This window comes from Phragmites australis, chromosome 15, assembly GCF_958298935.1.
Source record: "Phragmites australis chromosome 15, lpPhrAust1.1, whole genome shotgun sequence".
Lineage (NCBI taxonomy): Eukaryota > Viridiplantae > Streptophyta > Magnoliopsida > Poales > Poaceae > Phragmites > Phragmites australis.
This window is the reverse complement of record NC_084935.1, coordinates 23,323,925-23,335,674: the sequence shown is the minus strand read 5'-3', so window position 1 is coordinate 23,335,674 and position 11,750 is coordinate 23,323,925. Positions and strand designations below refer to the sequence as shown.

Below are 11,750 nucleotides of genomic sequence, written 5' to 3'. Positions count from 1 at the left end.
TCCCCATTAAATGCGGCATGGGGCCTCCCACCGACCGACACCTCATCGTGGATTCGCCGTGGGGTCCACCGGCATGGGGCTTGTCGGGTGCTCGGGGCTCTCTGGGTGCTCGGGGACCAACTGTTCTTGGCCCCGAGCACTCACTCCCAGACCTTACTTCCCTCGGGTCCTCGGGGCTCTCTGGGTGCTCGGGGACCACCTGTTCTTGACCCCAAGCACCCACTCCCGGACCATGCTTCCCACGGGTCCTCGGGGAGGTGGTCCATGAGGGAAGGCACCATGTGGCACCGTGCTGTCCTGGTCTCAGGACTTGGGAACCCTCGGATCCCATATCACCGACAGCAGCCCCCGGGCCCATCAGTAGGCGATAGACTAGAGACTAAGGGTGGGGCCCTATTTCTTCTAGGTCGATCACAACATTGGTGCCACGTGGCTTTCTGTCGCCCGGTGCCCAAATCTTTGCGGGCCTTGCAATTTTTAGGTCCAAGCTCTTGGTATAACCCAAGGAGGAGCCGAAAGGGCGCGCGCCATTTTGACTTTCGAGGAACGCGATGATGAGGCGGGAGACGCCCAGGCTTCCGCGCGGACTGAGGAAAACATGCCTCACTTACTGCATTGAGGAATAAGGCGTTTGAACTCCCAGCGACAAAAAAGGGGAGAGGCAACGGACCGTCGCCTTCCTTAATCGCCATTCTTGCCTTCGTCATTCTTGAGCACTAGGAGCCTCTCTTCAGCCTTCAGTGCACCTTGACTCTAGCCACTTCCAGCGCATTTTCCACCCCTGAAAATGCCAAGGGCAGGAGGCGGCCGTCGGGAAGCGTCGAACGACGGCGCCATTCTGCCGAAATCCCGCCTCCTGAATGAGGAGGGCGCAGAGAAGGTGCGGAAGCTTATGGTCCCCGCTGGCCAGCGGGGAGCATCGGTGGTGATGCTATACACCCATCCGCCCACCCCGCGTTAGCCTGGGCAAATCGTCATCTTCACCTCTTTCGTGGCCGCCAGTCTAGTACCGCCGTTTTTGACATTCTTCATGTAGGTGTTGGACACCTACGGCGTCCAGTTGGCCCACCTGAGCCCGAACTCAGTGGTGATCATAGCGGCATTCGCCCACCTCTGCAAGATGTTCGTAGGGGTGCCGCCGTCTGTGGCACTGTTCCGGCACTTCTTCATCCTTCGGACGGTCGGGAAGAAGAAAGGGTCGGACGATGTGGAGGTTGTGGGCTGCTGCAACTTTCACCTACGGGAGGGTGTCGGCAACGCCTACATCCAGCAGGTGCTGCGCGGCAAGTGGGACGACTGGGACCGAGACTGGGTCTACGTCGACATCAGCCCCCACGACAGCCTTTTGCTACCCCTTGCGCCGGAGGAGCCTAACAAGCGGGTCTGGGAGTCCACTCCCGCGGAGGATGCCCGCATGCGCCCAGTGCTGAACCACATCGAAGATCTGCGTCGGGCGGGGCTCACCTCGCTGATGGTGGTCGCCGACTACCTACGCCGCCGGCTGGCCCCGCTGAGGGAACGCGTTCGTCCCGCCTGGATGTACACCGGGTCTTGTGATGTGACGAGGACGTGTATAGGCGATGGCGGGAACCTCGATGAGAGGGCCCTGGCAGCGCTGCTCAAGGTAATAATCGGCGTCGAAGACCTCGCCCGGGCGGTCCTACCACGTGAAGACCTAGCGCCCTGTTCGAACATGGGCCGAACAGCTCTGCAGGAGTCGATGCCAGTCTTCGACACCCAAGGGCCGACTGACTGCACGTGGCGTCGAGACCCCAAGGCCCTGCACATTCCAGGGGCGGACGACAATGGAGGGCGGGGTGCTGCCGCAGACGATGGCAAATCGTCGAGCTAGGGGGCAAGGGGAAGCATCCCTGGTCGCCCATCGCCCTACCGTCCTCGTCCTCTCCATCACCATCACCTTCGCCATCCCCATGCCGAGACCCTCGGCCGACGGCTAGCAGTGTGACGGCCGGCGGCTGAACTGGCCAGCCCTCGGGAGCAGGTCCCGGGTGGATGATGGGACCAGTTCACAACGACCCAGGGGCCAGAGCCCACCCCCGAAGAGGAGAAGTCCGGAGCCCAGGCCGGAGCCCAGGTCCGAGTTCCAAATCCTGCAGTTCCGATGGCGGTACCGCGGGCTAAAAACCATATAAGCCCCTTTTTTTCTTCGAGCTCGTTTTGCCTGTATCTGATGAGTAATGTTGGCCTGATCTTCCGATAGGTATCGATAAGTCGGTGGGTGGAGAACTCGATGTTGATGATCCAAAGGCTTCGACCCGAACAGATCGTCTCCCTTGCAATCACTACACCACAGCTCCGATGGTTATCAACCGTGTCGCGCAGTTGACCTCGCCAAGAAGGCTCAATCCCTGCAAGCGTACCGAGAACACAAGCAAGAACGTAGAAGATGCAATCTGAAATATTGCGAATTGAATTCAAGCACTCGAAGTCGGGGTTCCACAAACACTTGTGGCGGCCTAGTCGGTCCGGAACAAGAGCGAAAATCTCACAACTGTGTGTAGATCAATATCTAAGCAAAACTCAACCCTAATTAGGGTGGTGGCTACTGTATATAAAAGACTAGGGTCAGCCAAGGACCCCTGGACGCGTCCCTAATGGACTCCAACACGATACACGGCCCAACGGCCCAAAAGATGGTGGTGCAGCACCCTGACAGATTCTGGATATCCACTTGTTTCGACGATTCCCGTTGACTCAGAAATAATTTGGACATGGGACCAGTCCCGTTGGAAAGCGTATCTCCTTAGCTTTCCAACCATGTGTAGAACGTCAAAAACGGAGTCCGTATGCGTCCTGGGCGACGATTTTAGTGCAGACTGGTCTTGGACTCCGAAACGGACTCGAACTGGATTGGGCCTCCACCTTGGCTTGGGCGCCCATGCTGTTCTTCTCCCGTGTTCCTAAGTAGCAATACATCACAATTATTCAGTAGCATCCCATCCTCATCAAAGTATAAAGGAACACTAAGGAACGAGCTCACCTCATGATTTAGTTGACGTGCACGAGCTCGTGTCAATGGACCTAGTGTTGGAGGAATATTTGGTGTGTGTGTATCCGAAAGAGTGATGTCCTCATCAGTATCTTGGCTGGGGGTTGATCTCTTCCCTTTCTAGGCCGCCCAAGGGCTCTTCAAGAAGCCAAGCATCTCCCGAGCAACCGAGGCCTCCCCCCGGCCCTGAATTGAGAGGCCAGGCTAGCTCTGCCCCGAGCACTCTGACTTGGGAGGAGCTACCGGCTTCAGCGGAGGCCGTCACGAGAAGGCCCCACAAGTGGTCGGAGACCCCGATCACCTTTAGTCAGGCGGACCACCCCATGAGTACTGCGGGGGTGGGGACCACCCCGATCACCTTTAGTAAGGCCAGACTGAGATACACGATGACTAAACAGCAAGACTCGATACTAGAAACTAGAACACGATGACTCGACCAGCAACAAAGACACCGACGATGGACTGAAACTCAACGACGCAAATACTGAAAACAAAATTGTGAAGGCTCAAAGTGGTTTGGACAGTGGAAAAACTAAGATCTAAATATTTTTGTGGGGCAATTTTCTGGACTCTAGGTAATGGAAAACAATGAAACAAAGGGGATAACTGTGATTACCTAGCGTGCAACCGAGGCTCTGATACCACTTGATGCGTGTTTGCCCAATCTTCTGAAAGGTAATATGATAAGTCGATTGGTGGAGCTTCGACATTGACGATCCAAAGGCTCCGAACAGAATAGATCGAGAACCCTTGCAACCACTACACTACTACTCCGTGGTTATCAACCGTGCCAAGACGCGATTGACCTCGTCAAGAAGACTTTTCCTGCAAGCGAATCGAGAACACAAGTAAGAACAAGTAGATGCAATCTGAATATTGCTAATTACCAATGAAGTGCTCGAGTTGGGGTTCAACAAACCGATAAACGGTGAAACTATCTAAAAAAGAATAATCTAAGCTAAACCCGAGCCTAAACTACAATGGCTACTGTGTATATATAAGGGAGACGTGAGGAGGTCTACCTAGGGTTGTGCAGCCATGGAAAGAAGCGTATACAACCTGGACTCCGACTCCGACACGATTACAAGACCCAACTAGGTCTAAAACGGTGGGACATCACATTATTCCTTTGACTCTGACTATACCAAGTAGATGGTCGACTCGGCTAGTGTTTGAACTCGAGTAGATAGTTAAAGCCACTAATGGTCAAACACGAGTTGATGGTCGACTCGGCTAGAGACATAATCTCGGCTATAGCAAACAAGGCTAGGTTGGGATACTCGATGACTAAATCAGCAAAGACTCGACACTAGAAACTAGAATGTGATCACTCGACCAACAACAAAGACACCAACGATAGACTCAAAATCAACAACATGAAAACTGAAAACTGAATTGCGAAGGGCACAAAGTGGTTTGGACAGCGAAAAAACTAAGATCTAAATCCTTTTTTTTTGCAGCAGTTTTCTAGATTCTAGGTAATGAAACATGATGAAACAAAGGGGATAACTAAGATTACCTAATGGGTAACCAAAGCTCTGATACTAAATGATGTGGGTTTTTTCGATCTTTTGAAGGTAATATGAAAAGTCGATTTGGTGGAGTTTCAACATTTATGATTGAAAGGTTTCGACCAGAACAGATCGAGAACCCTCGCAACCACTACACCATTAATCTGTGGTTATCAACCGTACCGAGAAGCGGTTGACCTCACCAAGAAGGTTTTGTCCTGCAAGTGAATCGAGAACACAAGTAAGACAGGTAGATACAATATAAATATTACTGATTACCAATGAAGTGCTCGAGTTTTGGGTTCTACAAACCGATATATGGTGAAACCATCTAAATACAAAAATATAAACAAAACCCAAACTTAAACTACGATGACTACTCTGTATGTATATGGGGCATGAGGAAGATGACCTAGGGTTGTGCAACCATGGAGAGAGGCATACACAACCTGATCCGACCCCGACATGATTACATGACCTGAGAAGGTGCAAAACGGTGAGGCAGCACATTATTCCTTCGACTCTGACTAAATTATAAGGAATATTTGGTTGAGTTCAGATCCATTGGAAATGGCTCGTCATAAGCTTTCCAGCAAGTCCAAGAACGTCTCAATTGGACTCCATATGCGAGAGTTTTTCCCGTTTTACTAACATGTTGTCATGAAACTCTAAACCGAATTGGAGTCTGACTTGAGCTTGACTTGTTGTTCGAGTCAACTGTCACTCGAGTGATTACGTTCAAGTAAGCTTGTGATGCCTCTCCCATATTCCTAAGCAATAAAACATCATAAAAATTTAGTAGTAATTCATCCAAGAAGGCATGAATAGCGAGGAATGAGTTCACCTGGTGGTTTAATTGTCACGCAATGCTCTTGTAATTGGCCCTTATAGGATTTGAGGGCTATTAGCAGTGTTGCTCGTATCCGAATAAGCCATGTCCTCATCAGATCTCGAGTAGCTTTTTGGTCAACTCGACTAGGTTTTGATCTTCTCGATTGTATGTGGTTCAATCAACTTCAACTAGGTAGAATTCTTGATCTACATATCTAATTGACTTGATTCATATTGGAATAGTTTCATATTTGAGTCTAGTTTATGCTTTCCAAATTTGAGGGCAATCGGATCAATGGATTTTTCTCTACATTCTTTTTACTAGAGCGTGTACAATCTATTTCAAGTGGAATACTGAGTTTAAATCAATTTTCAATTTGGGTGAGTTAATCTTTAAATTTGGTTTCCGTAATCATATACTCCGCCTCTAAATTGGGTATTTTGCGTATATTCGATCCTACATTGTGGCTCAGCCACACGATCTCGTGCCACCACAGGTTCCATGGGCCAAAGGTCCTCGAGCATGCCTACTTTCTTCACTTCAGATGATGAGGAGGGTGGCAATGCCGAGGATGAGCAAGACAACACCCATGACCCCGTGTACCACAATGAGGTAGGTATGTACCAACTGACAGACACACCATTACCTACACATCCATCCCAACGTCCTCGTCGAGGGACTTAGCTATACACTCTGGGTATGGATGCTATACGTAAGGGAAAGAGGTTGAGGAAGTGAACTTTGTGTCTAGTTTGTTTGGACTATATGTGACTTCGATGTGAACTATGTGTGAACTCTATTTGGATGTGAAAACATGTAAGGATGTTGATGTGAACTCTGTTTGAAGGTGAACTATGTGTCAAGTCTATTTGGATGTGAACTATGTGTGAATTCCAATGAATGATATTTGTCGGAGGATTAACTCCTGTCGCAGGGATCCCGAGAGATCCCTTTTTAGAGATTCGGTAGGGGGGATGATCCTGAATAAGTTCGTCGGAGAAATAAATGGGAATGAATGCAACGGCCGGTGGTGGGGGTGACGACCTAGTGCAAGAAGAAGTAAATGCACCGGAATTTAGACAGGTTCGGGCCGCACGGGGGCGTAATACCCTACTCCTGTATGGATGCTATAACTGTCCTGAGGAAGTCCCTCAAGGATGTTGCTAGTTACAAGGATGTTGGCCTAACTATGAGCTTGAGGCTCCTTGTTCTTCGGCTGGAACTGTGCTCAACCTTGCTCACAGTGTCTCTCTTGCGCTGTGTTCTTCGTGTCTACTCCCGGACTCTCGTTGTGGGTCTGGTTCGTCTTGGGGTTGGGGTTTTTTCGCCGTTGTTCTCCCTTTTTGTTGTTGGTGTTGTTGTCTCCCTTTTTGTCGTTGGTGTTGTTGTCTCCCTTTTTGTTGTTGGTGTTGTTGTCTCCCTTATTTTCTGCTTCTGTGTTGCCGGCTATTTTAAGTACTCGCCGGCCACGACATGCCCCGAACGGAAAGGAGGGGGCTCGAGTTCCGAGATGCCATAAATGGAAAGGGCGTCATCATTTCTTCTGGGTGAAGTGACCGGGGGTGAAAAATGCGTATCATTTTGCAATGAAAACAACATAAAAAACTCACGCCCGGTCGCCCGTCACCATAAATACCCTGGCAACAGGCGCCGTGGAGAGGGCCCACCGGGCAGCCGCAGAGCAACCCGGTGTGCTCGCCCTGTCTTGTTCCCCTGCCACAGCAGTGCGGCAGACGGAACGCCTTGATCCTCACGACGTTATCCCGAGACAAGCCGGATGGCACGGGACGGGACCTGTGCAATTAATGACCCCACGTCTCTCTGCCAAAATGTGGCAGGAACTGACGCTGAGCGCGGCGGGAGCAGTTAGAGGTGTCAGGCCACGCACACTCATTAAATGCGGCATCGGACCTCTGGCTAGTTGACACCTCATCGGCAGGCCCCTCGGGGGCCTTTCTGGGTCGTCGGGGTACCGAGTGCTCGGGGGTACTGTTCACATCCCCGAGCACTCTCTCCCGAGAATGCCCATCCTTGTCCTCGGGGTGCCGGGTGCTCGGAGGTACTGTTCACCTCCCCGAGCACTCTCTCCCGAGCACTCTTGCACGAACCCTCGAGGAACCGAGTGCTCGGGGGCTGCCACATGCAGCCCCGAGCACTCTCTCCCGAGCACTCTTGTACGGATCTTCGGGGAACCGAGCGCTCGGGAGCTGCCGCACGCAGACCCGAGCACTCTCTCCCGGAACTTAGCTCTTCTGATCGTCAGGGGACTAGGGTGCTCGGGGTGACCGGGCACCTCCCTGAGCACTTTCTTCCCGGTACTCGGATTCCGTGGATCATCGGGGTACTGGGGTACTCGGGGGCCACCGACCGTGGCCCCGAGCACCTTCTCCCGGGACTTGGCCTTTCCTTATCCCACAAGAGAGACCTCTCGGGATGGCGCCATGTGGCGGATGGCTGGCCTGGCCTCGGGATTCGGGGATCCCTGGTTCCTGATACACCGACAATATTGTTCAAAATGTATTGTAAGATTATGATTGCTACTATGTGCAAACTCTGTTTGTATGTATGTATGTTGTACGTGTGAAGTGTGTTTGGATGTATGGAAGTTGATCTTTCGATATGAAGTCAATGATATTTATGTTGATGTCAATATGTGTGCAACTTGTTTGCAGTGGATGTTTGGATGTGAAGTTGTGGATATGTATGGTGTTTTTAGTTTGGCTATTTCCATTGCATGACACCTTAACATGTGACGCTGTAGTATAAAACCACATCGCTACATATTATGGCGTCGTGTCCTGAGCCGAGGTCAAAACCTTCTGGGGAGAAGGGACCCATGGCATCGTGCTGAAGGGTTATGGCATTGTAGTATACAAGCACGGTGCCACATATTATGGCATTGTACCCTGAGTCGAGGCCCAAACCTTCTGGGAAGAAGGGATCCATGGCGTCGTGCTGAGGGGATATGGCGTGATAACCTATGGTGCTGTAGTATACAAAGATGACACCACATGTTATGGTGTCATAGTATACAAACACTGTGCGACATGTTATGGCTTCACCAAAGTCCATTGAGTGAATAATTGATAGGCATATGTGAAACTAAATGAAAAACTACATATATCACTTCAATATGCCATATATCACTTCAAACATGTGACACATGGAGTCTACTACATCAAAGTGATAATCTAATTCTGGTCATCCAATTCAAAGTGATAATTCAAAAAATGAGCTACCGATCAAACATTGCAACAAACCATAAATTCCAGATCTCCCTCCGAATCTCAGCACAAATAGAGTTTGCATCGGAAATAATGAAGGGAAGGTGGGGGGATTACCTTTCCAATCCTATTCCACAAAAAAGGGAAGGGAGGAGAGAGGGGAGACGCCGACACTTAAGTTAGGTGTTGAGTCGGGTGGGGAAAGTGAGAGGGAGAGGATAGGGGAAAAGAAGCAGGTCCAGTTATGTAGTCACGTAGCACGACGCCAAAGATCGTGGCGCCTTACCATTGACCTACATCTTCATGATCCTTAGCGCCGTACTAAGCCACGTCAGCCAGGGGCTTCGAACACACAACCTATGTGGCATAAAACGATATCAAAGGTCATGGTGCCGTGAAATAGACAAACGGCGCCAGATGTTTGGCGCCGTACAGAGGGTCTATTTTTTTGATAAAGTTTCTTAGAAAGCTCTTTTTGTAAAATATATTTTTCAAAATGACGGATAAGTAAAAATTCCACCACGAGCGAATTGTATGATACTACATGGTACGCAGTTGTAATTTGACCATCGAGAAGGCCGCTACGTACTTTGATCTGGCACGCGGCACGCCTATGTACCAGGTGTATCTAGCGTTTCAAACCATCAAAATCTTCATCAATTGAGCAATATTCCAAGTTTGGCAAAAGTTTTCAGCAGTGATTGTTTAATAGATTAAGATACAGATCAATTGACCAGGTTGAGTGAACGCACAGCTGAGTACTATATTTCGTGAAGGTTTACAGATTTTATGATACTGGTAACTCAGTATGCGATGAGTTTCTGGAGCTACCTGGAAAAAACACTGCAGATCGGTCTGCTGCGACACTGTTATTCTAAACATGTATGATTATCAAGGTTACAAGTTGCGGAAATGCCATTTATCTGTCGATAGAAAATCCTTTGCCCCTATGCAGGTAGCTCTCGATTGAGTCGACATGATGTCATGATCTGCCAGATATTTACGGACTGCACAAAGATTTCTTCAGAGTACAGCAGTATCTTAATATTAGTTTCTCAATGCTACCTGATGGTGCGGTCAAACGCAAGGTGCTTAATGCCCTAATCCCTCTTCTTCTTCAACTCATCGACTCCAAAACAGTTTCTCAATGCTGGTTACTCATTGACACACAATAGGCCGGAACCCGGAAGGCCCTATTGTATCCTCAACAGAAGAAGCAAACAATCAGCATCCAGCAAAATGTTTCACGAAAACCAGAGGAACAAGAAATAAAATGGCAAACACTAACACAAATATCAATCTGAACAAGCAAATCTGGAAGATGAAGAATTTACACCAGGAAGAAATGAATGTTATTATTTTGTCAATTAATTCACCTCCAGACTACAGTAATACTGCACTACACCAGTGCAATCAACTAATTTTTTTCCCTCTGAATTCTGAACAAACTATACACAGTTGCATCCCTACTCGGATGAGAAGAGCTCAGAAGAAGAGGCCGCCGTTCTGCTCCGTCTTGGCCGCCATCGGCGACACGAGCATGGAGCCGTAGAAGTTGACGTCACCCGGCAGCGGTCCGATGCCCTGCAGGTCATCGAGGTTGATCCCCGAGAGCCAGTCGTCGCCGCCAAGATCGTACATTTCCTGCACCTCCTCCTTGGGCAGGATGGCGGCGGCAGGCCCCATGTCGTCGAACGCCGGCAGGGAGCCCAGCTCCGGGAACGGGTCGTTGTCGATCTCTGACTCCGGCGTGCGCGTGTCCCCGCACGAGTGTGAGTGCGAATGTGAAGTCTCCATCTCCTTCTCCTCCTTCACTTGCTGCACCTTCTCCCACTCGTTCTTCTTGTTGTACAGACGGCACAGCACCCAGTCATCCAGCTGGAGAATTAACCCAAGAGCAAAAGCGTAAGTATTCCGGTCGATCAAGAACAATCTAAGATGCTTCAAGAATCAACCAATTTTTCTTGAAGATGGAAGGAAGAGAAGGAATTTTGACGCGAGATAAATTGTGAGTCCCTTACCCTGAGCGAGCCGGTGCTTGCCTTCTTCTTGCTGGCGGCGCCGCGTGCGCCGGCGTCGGCGAGGCGGTACTCATGCATGATCCACTCCGTCTTGACCCCGCGCGGCGGCTTCCCGTGGTAGAACACGAGCGCCTTCTTGATCCCTACCGTCCGCCCGCCGTGCGCCACGGACTTGTCGGCGCCGGTGGCCTTCCAGTACCCCGTCCCGGCGGCGCGGTTGGGCCGGGACCCGTTGGGGTACTTGCGGTCCCGTGGCGTGAAGAAGTACCACTCGCGGCGGCCGAAGAGGGCGCGCTCCGGGAGGTCCCAGGGGTCGAAGCGGTAGAGGTCGAGCTCCGCGATGATGGGGACGGGCGGTCGTCGGCCGGCGGCGCGCGCGCAGAGGTAGTCTGCCACCAGCTCCTCGTCCGTCGGGTGGAAGCGGAAGCCCGGGGGCAGGTTCAGCTCCGCCTCCGCGTCACGACGCTGCGCCGCCGCGGTGGCCACCATTGCCGCTTCTTGATCCGTTTCTTGCCTCCTCGCGACTCGACCTCGTGGGTTCTTGCGGTGGTTGGCTGGTGAAATGGAGTGAAGTGGTTCTTGGGGAGGCGGAGAGTGGAGGGGGAGGGGGATAAATAGGAGAGGAGGGGGGTCAAGGCGTGGAAGCTTCCTGGGGTTGGGGAGTCAAAGGGAGGGGGCGAGGCGAGGTGGGATCGGGGGCGGCGGCGGCTAGGGGTAGCGGACGGACGGGGAAGGACAACGCGAGGGTCGCGACTCGCGATGGTTGGGGACACGGCGAGGCGAGGTGGGATCGGGGACGGCGGCGGCTAGGGGGATCGAACGGACGGGGAAGGACAAGGCGAGGGTCGCGACTCGCGATGGTTGGGGACACGGCGGGTCGGGGCCGCTTGCCGCTTACGGAGGTTGCTGACGTTGATTCGACCAGTGACCCATGGGCGCCGTTGGATGCATTGCAGGGAGCGGCCGCTGTCTTTTTTTTATCTCTCTTTATTTCAAAGAAAAGGAAACTCTGATGGATTATGACTGACGGTAATGACTCTCCATATCCACCGTTGAGCACTTTTTAACCGAAAGCAAGAGAGTTGCATTCGTTTAAATTAAGAAAAAATAAAAAACAATTTGCAAAGAAACAAATGAGAGAAAAATGTACAG

General features: G+C 51.1%; 1 protein-coding gene across 1 annotated transcript; it reads right to left on the bottom strand.

The window, feature by feature from the left end:
- Positions 1-9,906: 9,906 nt before the first annotated feature.
- LOC133892773 (NAC domain-containing protein 67-like) lies at positions 9,907-11,379 on the bottom strand. Its single transcript, XM_062333722.1, has 2 exons — positions 10,599-11,379; positions 9,907-10,455 (listed from the first exon to the last, which is right to left on the bottom strand). The coding sequence occupies exons 1-2, from the start codon at positions 11,085-11,087 to the stop codon at positions 10,063-10,065; spliced, it is 882 nt and encodes a 293-aa protein (XP_062189706.1). The 5' UTR covers positions 11,088-11,379; the 3' UTR covers positions 9,907-10,062.
- Between the last annotated feature and the right edge of the window lie 371 nt (positions 11,380-11,750).

Bases quoted from the DNA above. Each gene is read 5' to 3' on its own strand.
- LOC133892773 (XM_062333722.1), bottom strand. From the start codon at position 11,087: ATGGTGGCCACCGCGGCGGCGCAGCGTCGTGACGCGGAGGCGGAGCTG. The intron at 10,456-10,598 runs GTAAGGGACTCA...TTAATTCTCCAG, and splicing joins CAAGCACCGGCTCGCTCAGG to CTGGATGACTGGGTGCTGTG.